This window comes from Cetorhinus maximus, chromosome 4 (assembly GCF_964194155.1).
Source record: "Cetorhinus maximus chromosome 4, sCetMax3.hap1.1, whole genome shotgun sequence".
Lineage (NCBI taxonomy): Eukaryota > Metazoa > Chordata > Chondrichthyes > Lamniformes > Cetorhinidae > Cetorhinus > Cetorhinus maximus.
The window spans coordinates 142,477,326-142,496,938 of NC_135882.1; the positions used below are offsets into that span (position 1 = coordinate 142,477,326).

Here is a 19,613-nt window from a genome sequence, read left to right on the forward strand (position 1 = left end):
TTTCCCTGGCTTGGATGATCCCTGTGTTCCTGTGACCTGAGATGCTGGACCGAGAGCTGGTTTCTACCCGCATAGTGTTCTGTGCCCTGAGGATCGTCCTGTGTTGTTCACATAGTTCAGACAGTCAAACTTAGCTGGGTTGCTTTGTCTAGGTTAATTTCATCTTTAGCTTGTAGGAGGCCAGAGAGTGAATCATCTGCAACACCCATCATGATTCTGTCTCAGGCCAGCCCAGGCTTTAAATTGCCATATTCACACCCCTCTGCCACCATGAGGAATCTTACTTCGGATACCAGGAAGCAGGCTTTGTAGTCTTGAGTATGTTAATGGCAAGTAAGTTATATTAACAGCAAGTCTTTATTAACAACTCATAACTATATACATATATATAGTAGGTCAGACTTGTCCATCCTTTTGGCGTGGGGAGGGGCCACCTTTCAAATTATCTCACACTCAGGGGTGCCGACGACCAAATTTCAGAAAGGTAAGGTTTGACACAACATTAAACATGAATATCAAAAAGAAAAAGCTTACATATGATAAGAAAATACTTGCTAAGCAAAAAAAGTGTCACAACCATAAATTGATGATTAAAAAAATGAATAATAAATAAAGACACCCATTAGAGTGTGAAAGGGTGACAGTGTGTGTGTCCAGCTCACTCCCCGTCTCAATGTGCTCACTCACTCACCCTCACCCCCTGTAAGAGTGGGTTAGAGTGCCTGTTGGTGTGTGGGGTGAGGGTGAATGAGAACCCTGAGACTGGGAGTGAGCCAGGCACACACTCACTCTCCTCACTCTCACATCCCTCTCTCTCTCTCTCTCTTTCACACACACCCAATATACAGTCACCCAGTCACCCTCACCCAGTCACCTCACTCAGCCACCCACCCACTCACTCACTTACTCACCCTCCCTTACTAAATCAGCCAGGGGAGCATGGGGAGAACTGGGGATAGCTGGGGGTATGCAGGGCGTAGTCGGAGAACCCGGAGAAAGCTCAGGGGACACGGGGAACAGCTGGAGGAACGTGGGGAACAGCCAGGGAACAAGGGGAAAGCCTAGCTAACACAGGGAACAGCCAGGGATCATGGGGAACAGCTGGAGGAACACTGGGAACAGCCAGGGGAAAGTGGGGAGAACTGGGGACAGCTGGGGGAACGAGGCTGAAGCCAGGCCAGAGCATTGGGCGCTGGGGGCAAAGCGGCCGGAGCCACAGGAAAGCGTGGTGAGCGGAGAACCTGCATGCTCCAGAGTCTCTCTATCTTGACAAGTTGCAGCTTCCGATGTCTGCTGCTTCTCTAATCACAGCCTCTTTCTCTCCCATGTTTGCTGTTGATAGGCTCACTATTAAGCCAAACATGGGAGAGAAACAGGCTGTGATCAGAGGAGCAGACCCCTGCAGAAATTTTCAAACTCACTGACCCCTCTTACCAGAATTTTCAACAATCATTCAGGGGCCACATAGAGGGGCTTTGTGGGCTGCATTGTGGCCCATGGCATGTGGGTTGGACAAGCCTGCGGAGAGGGCACGGGTATGGAGCTGACTCCATCCTAGTTCTTCACTCAGCTCTGTCCATCTCTAGACTGACTCCAGCTCTCGGTCATGTGCCTTCTTACATCACTGGGTGAGCAGTACTGCACTCAGTTCCACATTTACCCTGTATGTACCAGACCCTACTACTAAAAAATCCACAGCAGGAAATTGGAGCCAAACTTTCAGGAGTGAAATTATGGAACACTTCTACACACAAAGGGTGATAGAAGTTTGGAACTCTTTTCCACAAAAGCAATTAATGCTAAATCAATTGGTTTTTTTTTGAGATTGATAGACTTAAGTTATTAAGGGCTCTGTGGTACATGGCATAAGGCCGCAGGTCAACCATGATCTAATTGAATGACAACAGGCTTGAGGGCTAAATGGGCTACTTCTGTATCTTATGTTCCTTTATTCCTATGTTTTAAACTGTGATACTCTGCAGTACCCCAGTGCCTTTGTTAGAACATACGTGGAGTATGGTTCCCTATCTTAGAGAAACCACATGAAACACATCCCCTAGAACAGCCACCCACTGTACCACAGCAAATGCTCTCACCTCTGCCTTTCACAGAGAAGCCACATCCTTCCTGGAATACACCTCCACCCTAGATCATGAAGTACACACATTGCAGATACAGAAACCACAGGTCAGGTATTTGTTGTCCTGTTCTGAGTGGTCACCATTCTAACCTCTGTTTTAACCAGCTGGGCTATGATGTGGCTCAGTGCACTCATTGGACAGTAGGAGATGAGGATACCCTCTGGCTAAAAGACCATCTGTGTTCTCTGTCATGTATCATATGATGCTAAGGGTATAAAGAACGACTTCTCTTTCAATAGAGCATTTCATAACTTCAGGGTGTTCCAAAGTGCTATAAACAAATTAAATACTTTCTGAAGTGCACTCACTCAGATGTAATGTATGAAATGAGGTATCTAATTTACATGCAGCAAGGTCAAATTATCTGTTTTGGTGATTTTGATTGATGGATGCGCATTAGCCAGAAGCCAGGCTGGCAGTTATAGAATCTTTTATCTCTCTTAGAATGCACATATGGTGTCAGTTTAACATCAGGCATGAAGGCAGCACATCCAATAGTGCAGCATTGGGCTGATGTCACAGCCTGGACTATACACAAAGGTCAATGAACTCACAACCTCCTGATTCACAAGCAAATGTGTTACAATGAAACCACTGCTGACACCTAATGCAGGGCTATGGTCATGCAACCTGAAATTGATAACCCACCCCCACTCCCACTCCCACTCCCAGGTTTGTCAGCAAAGTCACAGTGATAATCAGCTTGTGGTATGTTTTACGGGCATTTCTCTACTCACGGGTTGGGGGTAACTATTAACTTTATTAAGGATAGAAGAACCGAAGGGATCAGACTGGCTTCCCTTGATATGCCATAAGCAAGGAAGAGGGAAAGCGGGGTTAATGGGGGAGGGGACACACAGCCAATACCATGCCATCAGTTCCTTTGCTCCCGCCAATGAACAGAGCTATCCCATGGTTATTAAATAAGGCAAAAAAGAGGTTTAAATCCAGAAGATGCCATAGTCATTGAAGTCTTGTTCAAAATTAGATGATTCCATCCAATCTAAACACAATGGCCATATTGCATTTATGTTGCAAATTTCTCAAAGCGCTTGGCACATTGAATTACTCTTTGAAGTAACTTATGAAGGCAAGCTCAGCAGCCATCTGACACCTTAAATCACAAGGTGAGATGAATGATCGATCGATCAGATTTAATGCAGCATCGTTCCAATAGTGACACATGACCTTTAATGCCCACCTGAACCATTGAAATTGGCAGTGGTTTAATATTTCATCTGAACATTGGCAGCTCTAACGATGAATATTTCACTGGACTGTGAGCCTTGACAATGTGCTCAATCTCTGGTTAGAGCTTATGAGGATGGTAGGGGGTGACATACTGGATGGTAAAAATGCAAGTGGCCACCTTGGAAATGGTTCCACTTGCATTGCAAAATAGATTCTGCAGTGGCCATAATGGCATACAAGCTGCTAGTTGCCAGTTTTTACATAGAATTATGGAATATTCAACACAGAATTAGGCCATTCAACCCAATAAGTCTGTGCTGGTGTTTATATGCCAAATGAATCTCCTCCCATTTTACCTCCTTCATCTCAGCCATTCAGCATAACTTTCCTTCTTTTCTCGCACGTACTCATGTAGTTCACTTTTAAAGTATTCAAGTTATTTGCCTCAACTACTTTCTGTGGTAGTGAGTTCCACATCCTAATCAGTCTCTGACTAAAGAAATTTCTTCGAGTATTACTGAAAAAAGACACATACTGGTGAAGCTTTTCATCTCAAACTCATCAGGACAGATGCAAGAATGCCAAATGTCAAAGGAGCAACAATTTAGGCTGCATGAGAAAAGGGTGTGAATTGGTTGGCAAGTGAACCCTGATTAGTTGAGGCATTGTCATGGAGAATGCATCAGGGATTGTTGCCCCCCTGGCTTTTGCTTAATTCAATAAAGATGCAATGCCTGGGCATATTCCTTTTGCCTGCAGAGGACAGGTCCCTGTGTATGAATATATGTAGCTTCTAACAAGTACAAGTAAGCCACATCGCAAGCCAGACTCTAATATTAAATTGATTGCTAGTGTAATTCTCAGCATGCTTGAGATTATTTAGCAAGGGTTGTCCAATCACAGAATCACATCTACATTGTTAATGTAACAACTCTAATCAAGAAAGAGGAAGACAGAATGCAAGAAATTATAGGCCAATTAGCCTAACATTTTTCATAGGGAAAATGCTAGAATCCATTATTAGGAAGAACATTTAGAAAATTATAAAACAATCAGGCAGAGTTAACATGGTTTTGTGAAAGGGCAGTCGTATTTTACAAATTTATTAGAGTTTATTGAGGAAGTAGCAAGAAAGGTGGATAAAGGCGAACCTGTAGATGTGGTGTACGGATTTCCAAAAGGCATTAAACAAGGTTTCACACCAATGGTTGTTTCATAAAATAAGAGTTTATGGTGTAGGCTGTAAAATATTAACATAGATAGAGGATTGGTTAGCTAACAGGAAGCAGACAGTAGGGATAAATGGGTCACTTTGGCTCTTACTAGTGGAGTGCCACAGGGATCACTGTTGGACCCTCAACTTTTTCAATCTATATCACTGACTTGGATGAAGGGACTGAATGTGTGTGCAGTAATTCTGGTCTTATTTAGTGTGTAATGTACCTTTAAGAATAATACTTGTTAGGAGAGATCACATGATCTGTAGCAACCAATAGGGGAGTCGTGTGGGCTACCTCAGCAGTCAGTGCAGAGTTAGATTTGGAGTTGAAAGCGCACGTATAGTTGCTGCTGAATATATTGTAAATAAACTTAATATTTCCACCCAAGAAGCGTCTGCTGATCAATTCTATTACTAATAGTACAATCAGCCATCCTACAACAAACTGGTGACAAGGATAAAACAGGATTGAATAGAAGAAATCAAGTTAGAAAGAAATCTGTACTCTACCTCGCCCAGAGATTATAAGTAGCAAGCTCCATTAGAATTGAAGAAGTTATCCTCTCTCTAATTTGGGAGAATTGATCCTTTTGGACCAGCCACAGATGATTGGTCTCAATACATAGAACATTTCACGTTCTTTTTTCAAGCGAACGAGATTGTGAGGGAAGAGGGGAGGTGAGCGACCTTCTTGAGTACTTGTGGGAGGAAAATCTATGGTTTGATTCGATGTTTAATGGCACCCTGTGCCCCAGGTTCAAAGAATTTTGATGAATTGATGGACCTTGTGAAGGGTCACTTTCAACCCAAGCCCTCAGTCGCGATGCAGAGGTTCAGGTTTAATTCGCAAAATAGAGCCCCAGGTGAGACCATTGCCTGCTACGTGGCAAATGTGAAGCAGCTAATGGAACACTGTGAGTTTGGTACAACATATTCAGAGATTGTTTAGTGTGTGGTGTGAAAGAGGACTCTGTTCAGAAGAGATTATTGTCTGAAGTGAATCTGGATTTCAATAACATGCTGGAGATAGTGTTGGCCATGGAAAGTGCAGTAAGAGATTCAAAACCAATACAGAGTACGCAAAATGGCAGCGTCCTCCACATCAGGTGGGAAACCTTAGCCGAAAGTGGTGCGAAAAAGCCGAGAAGTGGAAACAGCCCACGCTAGCCGAAGAATAAAGAAAAATAACTTAGCAGCGAAAGTGAAGAATCATTTTAATAGAAGTGGAAACAGTTGGTCTTTTAGCAATCTGTAGTTTTAAAAAATCGAATGCTACTATTGTCATAGAAATGGACATATGATGAGGCCATGCAAGGAAAGATTCAAGCAGGCTTGTAAACATAAGAATACACCCAATGAAATCTACAATGTAGAAGAGCCTGAAACAACAAATTCAGACATTTACTCGTTGTTTAATCTGAAAGTTGGAAAGACAGAACCAATATTTGTCACAGTGAAAGTAAATGGCAAACCTGTTAAAATGGAAGTGGACATGGGAGCTTCCACTACAGTAATTGGGGAACATACCTTCAGATATCCGAATAATGGTGAACATCAGTTAAGTTTATAAGAAACAGCTGCTAAACTGAAAACATATACCGGTGAAAATATTCAAGTAAAAGGCATAAGCAGAGTAACTGTCCATTATGGAAGCCAATGGACAAAGCTACCGATGTTGTTATTGAGAGGCTTAGGACCAAGCCTTCTAGGGCGGAATTGGCTAAAGGAAATCAACCTTGATTGGCCACTGAGATTCCAAAAGGAGGCTGGAAGCGTTCCTGTTTTGAAAAAGGGAGTGTGTAAGGACTCAACAACCTGAAGAAATGCAAATTGTCTTAAGCCAAAACCTGGAAGAACAGCAGAAGGAACTTGAAGAGACCCCACTTGAAGACAGAGTTCGAGACGGGGTGAGCAACCTTCACCAGGAAAAAGAAAACCTGTTGAAAGACTTTCACACACTGCAAGATTCCCTCAGGTCAAAGTTTGTACCTCGGAAAAAGTATGAAGAGAAACAGAAAGAATTCGGCACCTCTCTGGGCAAACTGAAGAATGAGTTGGGAGCGAAGACACAACAATGTTCAATTTTCCAGGAGGCAGCAAACAAATACAAAAAAGAGACGGAAGAGCTGAAGAATCAGCTAAATGAAGCCAAAGAGGCTTTGAAAGCAAAAGTCACAGAAGTTTCCAAGAAGCAGACAGATAATGAAATTTTGGGAGACTCAGCCACTGAGCTCAGACAAGTTGAGTTTGCACCTGAGAGAAGCCTGGCCAACAGTGAAGTCAAAAAGGTCGAGATTAAAGTCTGCACTAGAAAGAAGGCAGCACATAGAAAGAAGATACCGAAATATTAATAGGGACTTAATTCTGGCACCATACGAATACATAGGCCTGGTAATCAAATCGCAAACGCCGATGCCTATAGTCATTTGCCTTTACAAGAAAATAATGAGCGCATCTCAGTTCCACAGGAACTTGTTGTTAAATTTCTTAGATTCCTCGCCAGTATGTGCTCAACAGATCAGAGACCAGACAAGTCAGGACCCAGTTTTATCTCAAATACGAGACCGGACAAGTCAGGACCCAGTTTTATCTCAAATACGAGAACAAGTGTTACATGGTTGGTCACAGGAGCCCCTGTCTGATAAAATGAAATCGTACTTCAACAGAAGGCCTGAAATAACCAGCCAGGGTGGCATCTAATTGTGGGGAGCACGAGTGATAGTTCTTCCAAAGGGAAAGGAGCCACTTTTAATTGAACTACACAATGCCCATCCAGGAATTTCCCAAATGAAGACCATAGCACACAACTATCTATGGTGGCCTGGGATGGATGATGAATAGATAGTTTAGTAAAGCACTGTGTGCCACTGTGTGTCACTGCAAAAGTTGCCAATGACAGCTCTGTTACACCCATGGCAGTGGCCAGGTAGACCTTGGGTGCCATTACACATTGACTACATTGGATCTTTCCTGGAAACAATGTTTCTGCTCATTGTCGATGCCCATTCAAAATGGTTGGACGTATATGAGGCAAAGTCACCAATGTCGGCCGCTGCAATTGAGAAACTACGCCACAGTTTTGCCATTCACAGACTACCAGGAGTAGTCATTTGCCATAATGGCATGGCATTTCTAAGTGCTGAGCTTCAATGTTTATCAGCCTCAACTGTATCACTCATGTGAAAACTGCACCTTACCACCCTTCCTCTGGCCGAAAGGGTGGTTCAGATGTTCAAGACAGGCAAGAGAAAGCTAACTGGCGATTCCTTGGCAACCAAACTAGCACGCTTTCTTTTCATTACGGGACTACCCCTCACACAACAGGCATCACACCTGTGGAGTTATTGTTGAAACGTCATCTCAGGATGAGATTGAACTTAATAATGCCGAATTTAGAGGGGAAGGTGGAAAGGAGTCAGGGAAGCCAGAAAATTAGACACAGTTGGCATAGTCATGAGAGGGAGCCGGTATATGTGAAAAACTTTGGTGAAGGACCAAAGTGGTTACCTGGTGAAATAAGTGCAGCGACTGGACCTCTATCTGGAGGTAGAAGGCCGGATCATTCGGAAACATGTAGACCATTTGAGGAGAGAAACAAATCATCAAGATATGGTTCCACCAGCGATCATGACCAGACCTGCGTTTCCTATTGAGGATACTCAACCCAGGACTGACATGTCTGATGTTTCTGTAAGAGTTGAGAATACAGAACTGCAAGTCCCCACTGAAGCACCTGATGTTCAGGCAACTCCGGAAAAGGAGGTTCCTGACAAAGAATCTGAAGTTGTGGAGCTGCAACGTTCCACACGCACCAGGAAACCACCTGAAAGACTGAACTTGTAAATTCCTTGCCCAGTATAAATATTATGTTGTCTTGAAAAAAAATGTACTTTTAAATATACGTATAGCCAAGTTAAAGGGGGAGGAATGTAGTAATTATGGTTTTATTTAGTGTGTAATATACCTTTAAAAATAATACTTGTTAGGAGATATCACATGATCTACAGTAACCAATAGGAGAGTAGCATGGGTTACCTCAGCCCGCAGTGTAGAGTTAGAGTTGGAGTTGAAAGCATAAGTGTAGTTGCTACTGAAAATAAGCTTAAGGTTTCCACCCAAGAATTGTCTGCTGATCAACTCTAACACTAATAGTATAACTCGGTCACCCTACAACCGTATGGTAGCTAAATTTGATGATCATACGAAGATAGGTAGGAATCTAAGTTGTCAAGAGGAGGTAAAGAGCCTATAACCGGATATAGATGGGTTATGTGAGTGGACAAAATTTGGCAAATGGAGTATAATGTGGAAAAATGTGCACTTGTCCACCTGGCAGTAAGAATAGAAAAGGAGTATATTATTTGAATGGAGAGAATGGAATGAATTTGAATGGAACACAGAGGGGTCTTGGTTTCCTGGTACATGGATAATAAAAAGTTAGAATGCAGGTACAGAAAGTGATAGGAAAGCAAATAGAAAATTGGCATTTATTGCAAGAAGAATGGAATATAAAAGTAGGGAAGTGCTGCTGCACCTGAAATACTGTGTACAGTCTTTGTCTCCTTACTTAAAAAATTGCATTAGAAGCAGTTCAGAGAAAGTTCACGACTAATTCCTAGGATGAAGAGATTATCCTATGAAGTAAGATTGAACAGATTGGGCATACCCATTGGAGTTTAGAAGAGAGGAGAGATTCTGAAGAGACTTGACAGGGTGGTTGCTGGGAGGGTGTTTACCCTTGTGGGGGAGTCTAGAAGCAGTGGACACAGTTTAAAAATTAGGGGTCTCCCATTTAAGACTGAGATAAGGAGAATATTTTCTCTGCTGTTAGACTGTGGAATTCTTGTCCTCAGAAAACAGTGGAAGCTGGATCATTGAATATATTCAAAGCTGAGTTAGATTTTTGATCATCAAGGGAGTTGATGGTTATTGGGGGAAGACAGAAAAGTGTGGAGTTGTGGCCACAATTAGATCAGTCATGATCTTATCGAAAGATGGAGCAGGCTCAAGGGGCCGAATGGCCTACTCCTGCTCCTAATTCTTGTGTTCTTGCGTTCTTGTGTTCTGACACTAGACATTATACTCTGAGTTTTGCAAGCATGGACTGGTTGAGAACAGTCAGTACTTTGCCTATTGCAAACGATCAAATTTGATACAATCTGCCATTCGTTGGAATGTATGACTTACGTAACCTGGCATTGCTTCAGCACTGAAATTCATATACCACTCATTTGTGGGGTAGGCAGAATGCTTTTATTGGCTTGATGGCAGCATCCTGTTGTGAAAGAACCACTCGTGTTGCTATGCATAATAGCAACGTCTAACATCCAGCTTCCCCTGTTGCTCAAATTTTCGAGATACCTTAGCCTGCCAGGGTAATTTGAGGCAGACTGGGCACTTTTCAAGATTGAAAGCAGCAGCCTTAGGCCTATTCTAAACAATCAAGATAGCCATTATCCTGCAGGACAGCTTTGGTGCACCCTATTTCAGCATCAAGCTTGCATGGTGAGCAAATCTGGAATTTAAAAAAGTAAATTAAAACGTCTAATGATGACCATGAAACCATTGCCGATTGTTGTAAAAAAGCAACTGGTTCACTAATGTCCTTTAGGGAAGGGAATTTGCTGTCCTCACCCAGTCTGGCCTACATGTGACTCCAGACCTACAGCAATGTGGTTGACTCTTAAATGCCCTATAAACAAGGGCAGTTAGGGATGGGCAATAAATGCTGACCCAGCCAGCATCGCCCACATTCCATGAGCAGATAAATAGTCTTTGAAAATCATTGGGCCCCATTTACAAGCTTCCTGATAAGGCCAATCTTATAGCATGGAGCTGTTGAAATCCATGTAAATTGACCAGTGAAGGTAGGCTTGCAGTCAACAGTAGTAGGGAACCCATCGCCAGATTTCTGAATTAGTATGTCGAGGAAAGGGAGCTTGTTAGACTGCTCCATTTCAAAGGTGAATTTGAGCGTAGGATGGAGCATATTAAGGTGTGTTAGGAAATTTTTATATGTAGCTGTAGTTTCAAATATAGCAAAAATAACTATCTTGCACTTATGGCTCCTGGTTTAGGGTCTCCCATTAGTGGAAACAGCCTTTCTACATCTACCTTGCCAACCCAGTCATGATTTTAAATACCTATATCAGGTTACCTCTAAGTCTTGGAAAAAGCTCCACCTTGTTCAATCTTTTCCAATAGGTGTGATTAATCGCTCAGTTCTGATACTATTTTTGTAAATTATTTTTGCACTCGCTCCAGTGAATTTATCGTCTTTTTATAGTATGGAGACCGGAACTGTGCTCAATATTCTAAATGCGACCTGACCCACGGTTCTCTACAAGTTCACCGTCAGCTCAAGTTCAACGACTGATATTGAAATTCAGGAGCATTTGAATTCTATATTCCTAGAAATAAATCCCAGGGCTTTGTTAGCATTTTAATTGCTATGCTGAGCTGATTTGTTTACCTGTATTCTTAGAACCCTTACTCTTCGACCTCATTCGGTTTTTAATTTCCTAAGATGTAAGTGATTTCTATTTTTTCTACCAAAGTGCATCACGTCTCATTTACTTTCCTTAAAGTTTAGTTAACTTAACTGCTTCAATGTTCTATTGCCTTCTTGTTCCTTGTTTCTAAGTCCAAACCATATGTTTAAATTATGAATAACTGTGGACCTTGTGGAACACAGTGTTCTACCTACCAATCTGAATAACTAGCCATTTAAACTTTTTAAGTTGCAATTCATAGCTGTAAGGATGAAATTCTTCAGTTCTGCTCCGTCACCATGAGCATGTATGGAAGAGCAGCAATCTCAATGCATTGCATCCTAAGTTCCTGACCCTGCTGGAAGTCAGGGCGGTTTCATTTAATTTTAGTATTACTGTAGGTGCCTGAACCATCCCTGTGGTTTCCACTTGTGTTGCTTAATTGACCAGTATGCTGGTATCAAGTTGCTGCACACACACAAAAAAGGGAAGAAGCTGATGTGCGGAATCTGCAAGTTAGCTCACTGGCTCCACCTCCTTGGTTTCGTAAACCTCTTCATTGAGTACGAAGAAATTTTCCCAGGCCTCTGAGATTTCTCCTCTATCACACTTTGAGGTAGAGATCCGGCACTTCCGTGTTTCCATCCCCCTTCCCCTTCTCTCCTGACTGTTTTGTGGTGAGAGTGCATCCCAGAGTTTGAGGAAATTCAGTACTTCTCTTATCAGGTTGCAGTATGTTTCCCCTTCCTGGCAAAAGCCCAAGTTGGTTACAGTGAGCCCACCCACTGCTTCTTTGGCTTGTGTGAATGATTCACCCCAATTTTTTTTTATTATTATTTATGGGATGTGGGCGTCGCTGGCTAAGCCGGCGTTTATCGCCCATCCCTAATTGCCCTTGTTCAGAGGGCATTTAAGAGTCAACTACATTGTTGTGGGTCTGTAGTCACATATAGGCAGACCGGGTAAGGACAGCAGATTTCCTTCCCTAAAGGACATTAGTGAACCAGATGGGTTTTTACAACAATCAGCAATGGTTTCATGGAAAAACTCAGCAGTTCTGGCAGCATCGGCGGAGAAGAACAAAGTTGACGTTTCGAGTCCTCATGACCCTTCAACAGAACTAAGTAAAAATAGGAGAGGGGTGAAATATAAGCTGGTTTACTAACCCCCCACCACCTTAAACCAGCTTATATTTCACCCCTCTCCTATTTTTACTTAGTTCTGTTGAAGGGTCATGAGGACTCGAAATGTCAACTTTGTTCTTCTCCGCCAATGCTGCCAGACCTGCTGAGTTTTTCCAGGTATTTATGTTTTTGTTTTGGATTTCCAGCATACGCAGTTTTTTGCTTTTAGCAATGGTTTCATTGTCATCATTAGACTTTAATTCCAGATTTTTTTTATTGGATTCAAACTTCACAACCTGTCATGGTGGAATATGCACCCAGGTCACCAGAGCATTACCCTTGGTCTCTGGAATACTAGTCCAGTGAGATATCATGGCCAACTCCATCTTCAATGCAAATACTATTAAGTGGCACTAGAGGTAGACAAAGATGGGCATTTTTTTATATGCTCCTACAACCTCTAGAGCCACTGTCAATGGCAGTGCAATAAAGTGAACAAGTTTCTGACACTGCTAGTCAAGATAATTCAGGATTCAGCCACACTTTCTGTTGCCAAGTTTATATCATCTCTTCTGAAGTTGTTGACTCCTTGTTGGGTTTTTCCACCATGGGATTCACACAGCTAACCCTGTTTTATGCCAATCCATTGTCCACACATGCTCAGTTGTATCCTGGGCCACTGGAGAACCATTCAGAGTGCGGAATCTGCCTGATATATTATCCTTCACCTCAGAGCAGTTTGGCTAGTTGTAATGTTGTTACTACAGAGATCAGCTAATTTAGCAATCTGACTTCTCTCCAATCTGTATGATGTACTGGAAGAAAATCGCTAAACCAGATAGGAACTAACCTCACCGTACCTATTTAAGCGAATAATATTTTTGGTCTGAGTGATAAATTTCTTTTAATGTCTCTTTCTTTCTCTTGTCTGCTTTCCTTTTTCCTCCTCCTCTCCCTATATCTCTCTCTCCCTCTACCTTTTCTGCCACAATACATCATGCTTTCATCCATTACACATGCAGAACTGAGAAGATCTTTATCATTAATGAGACCAAGCTGAGACATATCACAAACCATTCCCTCAGGACTTATAGCATTATTTTTAAGTTTTGTAACATAGTCAATGTATTTTCAGATTATCATTGATTTTAATGTTATGGTTTGATTGCAGTGTCACTGAATAACTGGTACATCCTCGAGGTGTCTCCGGACCTCGATCCCACAATAACGTCCTTTGACGTTTTACACATTGATAGCGATACTTCTGTGATGACTAAAGATTTCAGGAACAATGCCAGAGACTGGTGCCTGTCAGGTGAGCATACATGAATAACTGATCTCTATGCGAAGGAACTTCATGCTGTATGGATATTTAAAAATGACTGTCTCAAAATAAGACAGCACCCAATATGCGTTCATGACAGAGTTTGCTGAATTTATTGGGTAGAAACACATTGACCCTGACTGATTTGCTTATAAGATCCCATTAAGTGCTGAGACTATCTTCATTGTGTCTACATAGAAAACTTGTGAAGGGGAGCTCTCAAACATTAGTCAGATTTTTATTCAAAAGACAATTCATTATGGACAGGCATTATTAATGCATGTTTTTATTTGTGAATTTGGTTTCATTTTATTTCTTATTAATTTCTACCTTTTTGTGGGGTGTATTTATGGCCTCTGAAATGAGAGATTCAATGCAGGAGAATGGATAATTCCTATTTCTGGGGGAGGCGATGGCATAGTGGTATTGTTGCTGGACTAGTAATCCAGAGACCCAGGATAGTGCTGTGGGGACTGGGGCTCGAATCCTGCCATGGCAGATGGTGAAATCTGAATTCAATAAAAAGAAACCTGGAATTAAAAACCTAATGATGACATGAAACCATTGTCAATTGGTGTAAAAGCCCAGCTGGTTCACTCATGTCCTTTAGGGAAGGGAATCTGCTGTCCCTACCTGGTCTGGCCTACATGTGACTCGAGACCCGCAGCAATGTGGTTGACTCTTAAAAATGCCCTTTGAATAAGGGCAATTAGGGATGGGCAATAAATGCTGGCCTAGCCAGTGATGCTCACATCCCATGAATGTATGTATATAAAAAAAAGGCACTTATTATCAGCAGAAAATTCTGCCAAGACAGTTTGAGAATTTGAATTCAGTTCCTTTACAAAAAATCTGGATATATAAAGCTGGTATCAGTTAAAGTAACCATGGGCAGAATCTTCATAAAATGATGCGCGGTGACATCGGGTCTGCGTCCCGAGATTACTGCACGTCATTCTGATCCCCAGTTTGGCAGGTACGCAGCGGAGTCGGCTGCGTGGCCACCAAACTGATTAAGGCCATTTAAAAACTAATTAAAGTAATTAATTGAGCTGCCCATCCAACCTTAAGGCTGGCGGACAGGCGAAGAGACCCGGCGGCCTTTGCATTTATCATGAAACCTCATCCCCCGGGCGGGATGAGGTTTCATGAAGGGTTTATAAATTAAATAATCTTTTGAATTAAAGTTCATTGACTTGTCCCAGCTCATGTGACACTGTCACATGAGGGGACATGTCTTAAAATTTTTTTCTTTTCTTTATTAGAATTTTTAAAAATCACACTAATCTCCCTGAGGTAGCTCTGTTCCTCAGGGAGATTTCTGTGCTCTTTCGTGTGCATGCGCAGGCCCCGACTCAGCCTACTCCCCCCTGCCCGCACAGGGAGCGCTCAGCGCTTCCGGGTGCGCGTCATGCTGGGCTGGCCTTAATTGGCCCGCCCACGTAAAATGGCAGCGCCCAGGTGATCAGGGGCGGCAATTGGGTGCTCGCTCACCCGCGCCGGTTCCCGCCCAACCCCCCCGACGGGGAGAAAATTCTCTCCCATGGGCATGAATGTTTCGTTTGGCAGGGTTATCCTTCCTGGCATCCAAAGAGTTCCCCACCAACTCTGCCTGCCCTTCAGCCATTTCACACTTGAATGAGCGTCAATTGGCTGCAGGCGGGACTTCCACCCCTCACTCGGGAGGAATCCCACCTTAGAGAGCTGCCGGCCAACCTGATTGGCCAGCAGCTCTCTCCCTGCAGTGACAGGAAGATGCCTGAGTCTAAGTATCGGGACTGGACAGCAAAGTAAGTTTATGGGGTCCCAGGTTAGGGAGGGTAAGAAAGGCCTGGGGTGTGGAAAGTGGGCGACTGGTGTATCAAGGGAGAGGCCGCAGGGTGGCGGGAGATGGGTGGTTGCGGTGGGGAGGGAGCTCCAGTGGCCACCTGACTTTATGGGCGGGGGTGCCCAAAGTCAGCAGGGGGCTTCTGATGGAGACGTCCTGCCACTTCCCCCGAGGCCTAAGCCTGTTCATTTTTGGGTTACCCCTCCACACCAGGTAAATCTTCTCACCAGCCTAAAAATTGAGGCTGGGTAGAAAATGGCCCTTAAATGGCCAATAGTTGGCCACTTAAGGGCCTTAATTGGAGCAAGGGCGGGCGGCCCATCCGAGGCCTTGCCTGCATCAGCATAAAATTGCTGCGAGGACAGGATGGTGGGAACCCAGAGGGAATCCATTCCTTCAATTTCACACTTCCCGCCCTGCCTAAAAGCCCGTCGGCAGGGAATGTGAAATTCATCCGTGATTGGATTGCCATGGCAGCCCAACTGGCTCACTAATGACCTTTACCCCAACTAGCATATATGTGACTTCAGGCCCCACATAATTACATCTTAAGTACCCTCTAAAGTGTCTTAGCAAGTCACTCAGATGAATCAAGCCGCTAAATAAAAAATGTCTCCATCAAATTCTCAGGCAACTAGAGTTGAACAACAAATGCCAGCCCTGCCCATGTTATGGACAGGAACCCAGCTGCCTGTTCAGTTCCTGGTCCCAACCCTGCACAGCATGTTCCAAACTTACCTGCCTGGATTCTTGAAGGACCAGGCCAATTAACGACAGGGAGTAGTCTCGACATCTAATTACATACAGTGGGCAGGCACCCGATGCCGGAGGGCCAATTGGGGGCCCTCAAACACTGACATATCAGCAAGCCCACTGGCCGGGGTGGGAGCTGCCGATTTGTGATGGAGAAAGGGTGCCTCAGCATTGTAGGTAATTTCTGAGGAAGAGGTCAGTTTTTTTTAAATTTAAAATGGCCACAGCTGCCTGGTTGTGATTGTGGAGAGACAACCCACCTACAGTGGCTGAGCTGTAGCCTGGAGGTTATGGCTGGTGCAGGTGGGGTGTCCCTTGCGGGATTAAGCACAGCCACACCACTCCACCCCACCCCATTCCCATGCCCCTCCCAATATGAGCCCGCCATCGTTTCCTGGATGTGGTCCAGGCCAATGTCTCTTGCCTCTTGCCTGCATTGCTGACTAGAAATCCCAGTCAGCATGTGGAAGCCCTGTAATTGGCTCTAATTATCCTCCATTGTTGACCACCACTTGCCGATCCGACCCTGACCCAGCCTCTCCAAAAATGGCTCAGGATCAGGATTGTGATGCTGAACTGGCAAGATATGGCCCACGACACAAAATTGTGGCCTGGCCCGAAAAACAGTTCCAGCCAAAGTTTGTTTTTAAAAGCCAGCCCGATTAGAACGAACAGCTCCAACTCAGTTTGGGCTACAGTGACATAAACATCAAGAGAGACGTAAAGCAGGCTGCAGAAGACCTTACCACCCATTTTACACTGTCATGGAAACTTATAGCACAGAAAGAGGTTAATCAGCCCATTGTGCCTGTGCCGTCTCTTTGATGTAAGTGTCTAATTTAATTCCATAATTTAGCTTTTGTTCCATAACCTTGCAAATTATCCTCTTCAAATATATGTCCAATTCCCTTTTGAAAGCCCCTATGGGTTTTAATTCCACAACCCTTTCACATAGTGTGTTCCATATCTTAACAACCTGCTGTGTGAAGAATTTCCCCTAGTTCTTCTGCCAGTTATTTTAATTCTATGACCTCTTGTTATCGATCCACTTTTCAGAGGAATCACTTTTCCTACTTTCTCTATTAAAACACCTCATAATTTTGAACACCTCTATATCATAACCCCACTTAATCTTCTTTGCCCTGCGGAGAACAATCTCAGTACTCTAATTGCTCCATAAAACTGAAGTCCCTCATCCCTGGTATCTTGTGGTATCTTGCTTGTACCCTGCCCAAATCTTTGACATCTTTCTGAAAGTCAGGTGTTCCGAATTATGCACAATACTGCAACTAAGGGCTAAACAGAGATTGTAAATGTTTAACGTGACTTCCTTGTTTTTGAATTCAATGCCCAAAGTTAGAATATCATACAAAGTTTAAATCTGCCCCCTTGCCTCTGAGTGAGGCTGGTTGCCAATTTTTCTGCAGTTGGTATGAACGAGGACTCTTTGCTTAACCTGCTGTGTGTCAAAAGTGTTGGAGTGGGTTCGCTGCTTGGGGTAGTAGCACGATTCCATGTAGAATTTGGTTTTACCACTTTTCCTGAATCCCTTCATGTCTCCATTTCAGGTGAAGGAGTTGCAATTAAAAATGGGGATGTTAAGGGTTATGTACGGAAATGGGATATTTGGAATGGTGGACCATCCCTTACCCGTTTCTGCTTCTTTCCTGTGCAGCATGTGTTTCTAGCCGGGCTTGTGTCACAGTTTCTCTTCAGCCTCAGCCGACGGGGGTCCGATGCCTCTTTTACCCTGACACCCACAACTGCCGACCTGGACTGCAAGGCCACGACTGTCAAATCCTGCTCAAAGAAGCAGCAGAAGAGGTCTACTATAAGAAGGGTGAGCTTCTTCATCAGTGCATATGTTTATTGGCTGTGTAATAATTTTTGACACAATTTTACTTGTTGCTCTCCCCACCCCACAAGTTTTTTTCCCCTTCCTCCCCTTTCAGTGCTCACAGTGCATTCGATGCTTACAGCTTACTGGAATTTGTTAATTGGCCATTCTTCAGGTATGAGCCTGGATGGTGAGTGTCTTCACCCAGTGTTGGCCCTTGAAAACTTTGTAAGGCTGCAATTTTCCAGCCCAGTTGGCATCGGGTGTCATGGCAGGTGGGGGTGGGGGGGACGATATGGTGAGGAGGCCAGAAATTGGTTTCAGGCCAGCATGAAAGCACTGCGGGATCACCTGATGGTGTCTGTCGTGGCGGAAAGCCAATCCCGCTGAAGGCTGGCGTGAGCCTGCTTTGCATTCTGCTAATGGGATGCAATGTAAGGCCCAACCAGAATCATCCCCCCCATGCCAGATTTACTGTTACGCCAGCAGGAAAACATGCCGGCCCAGAACACGTCTGGACAAGTGCGACGTGCAGAAGTTAGGACTTACTGTTAGGACCTTGCTCAGATCACGGACATCTGAGGAGGAGAAGATGCTGGAGCCCCACAGCTACCGGACCCTGGAGGAACACGTGCATCACATGCTGGGTGGATCCTCATGCACTTGGCTCCATCACGAAGCAGCTCTCAGAAGGTGGGAGGTCTCTGTTGATGTGTTGGGTCTGCTTTGGTACATCATGATCTTGGCCATGGGTTGCTATGGATGATCGGCAGGGGTGAAGGGGAGAGGAAGGTTTAGCTATGAGTGGGATGGGGATGAGGTTGGGAGGGGAGAGACAAAGGTGTTGGGGAGGTGAGATTGGGAGTGGGGGGGAACAAAGTTGTTGGGGGGATGAGTTTGGGTGGTAATGAAGGTGTCAGGGGGGTGAAGTTGGGAGGGGAAGGCGGGACTACGGGGGAAGGAGCGTGTAACAGGGTGAGTGCAGCAAGTGGGGAGGTAGGTGTAAGGGGGAGGAAGGTGTAAAGGAGGGATTTTGGAGGGGGAAGGAGTTTGGTGGGAGGAAGGAATTCGGAGGGGAGAAGAAGTAAGGGTAGAGGAGGGAGTAAGGATGGAGGAGGGAGTAAGGTGGGGGATGTCCAAGTGAATGCATAAGGGAGGGCTCTGTGGAGTCAATTACTGCTTCCTGGGGAGCAAAGTGAGGGTGGGCGTGGTAGGAGGGAATGGTTAGGGTGAGAGAGCAAAGGGTGGGAGGGTGAGGATGCAACAGTAGCGGTAGAAGGGATGGCGAGAGTGGTTGGTGGGGACTCAGAGCCAGACACGGAACATGGAGGTGGGGAGGAGGAGGTTGGGGAAGTCAATGTGGATGGGAGTGGGATTCTCAGGAAGGCAGGGAATGTGCATGTTCACCCGGACACCCTGGAAAAAGATAAGGGTTCTGGTTGGCAGGTGATGGTGAGGAGGTGGAAGGTGATGCCAGGGGTGTCAGCAGTGATGGGGGAAAGGACAGCGGTGACTGGGGGATGGGAAAGGAGAGGGGTGGGGAGCTGAGTAGCAATGTGGCGACCACCATTTTTCTCAAGTAGAGAGTGATCGGAGCCTCGTGTTGGACGGGGACAGGTGCTGCATGGGAGTGTGATCATTGGGTGGGCGGAGATGCAGGTCAGCTCAGATGGACAACTGAAAGAGAACCCCAGCTGGCAGCACT

General features: G+C 44.5%; 1 protein-coding gene across 1 annotated transcript in view; it reads left to right on the forward strand.

Moving 5' to 3' along the window:
• Positions 1–19,613, forward strand: part of tg (thyroglobulin) — a 443,647-nt gene that overhangs the window by 189,488 nt on the left and 234,546 nt on the right. The window contains exons 36-37 of the mRNA XM_078541245.1: positions 13,338–13,481; positions 17,747–17,911. Coding sequence (XP_078397371.1) covers positions 13,338–13,481; positions 17,747–17,911 — 309 coding nt within the window. The remainder of the gene's footprint in view (positions 1–13,337; positions 13,482–17,746; positions 17,912–19,613) is intronic.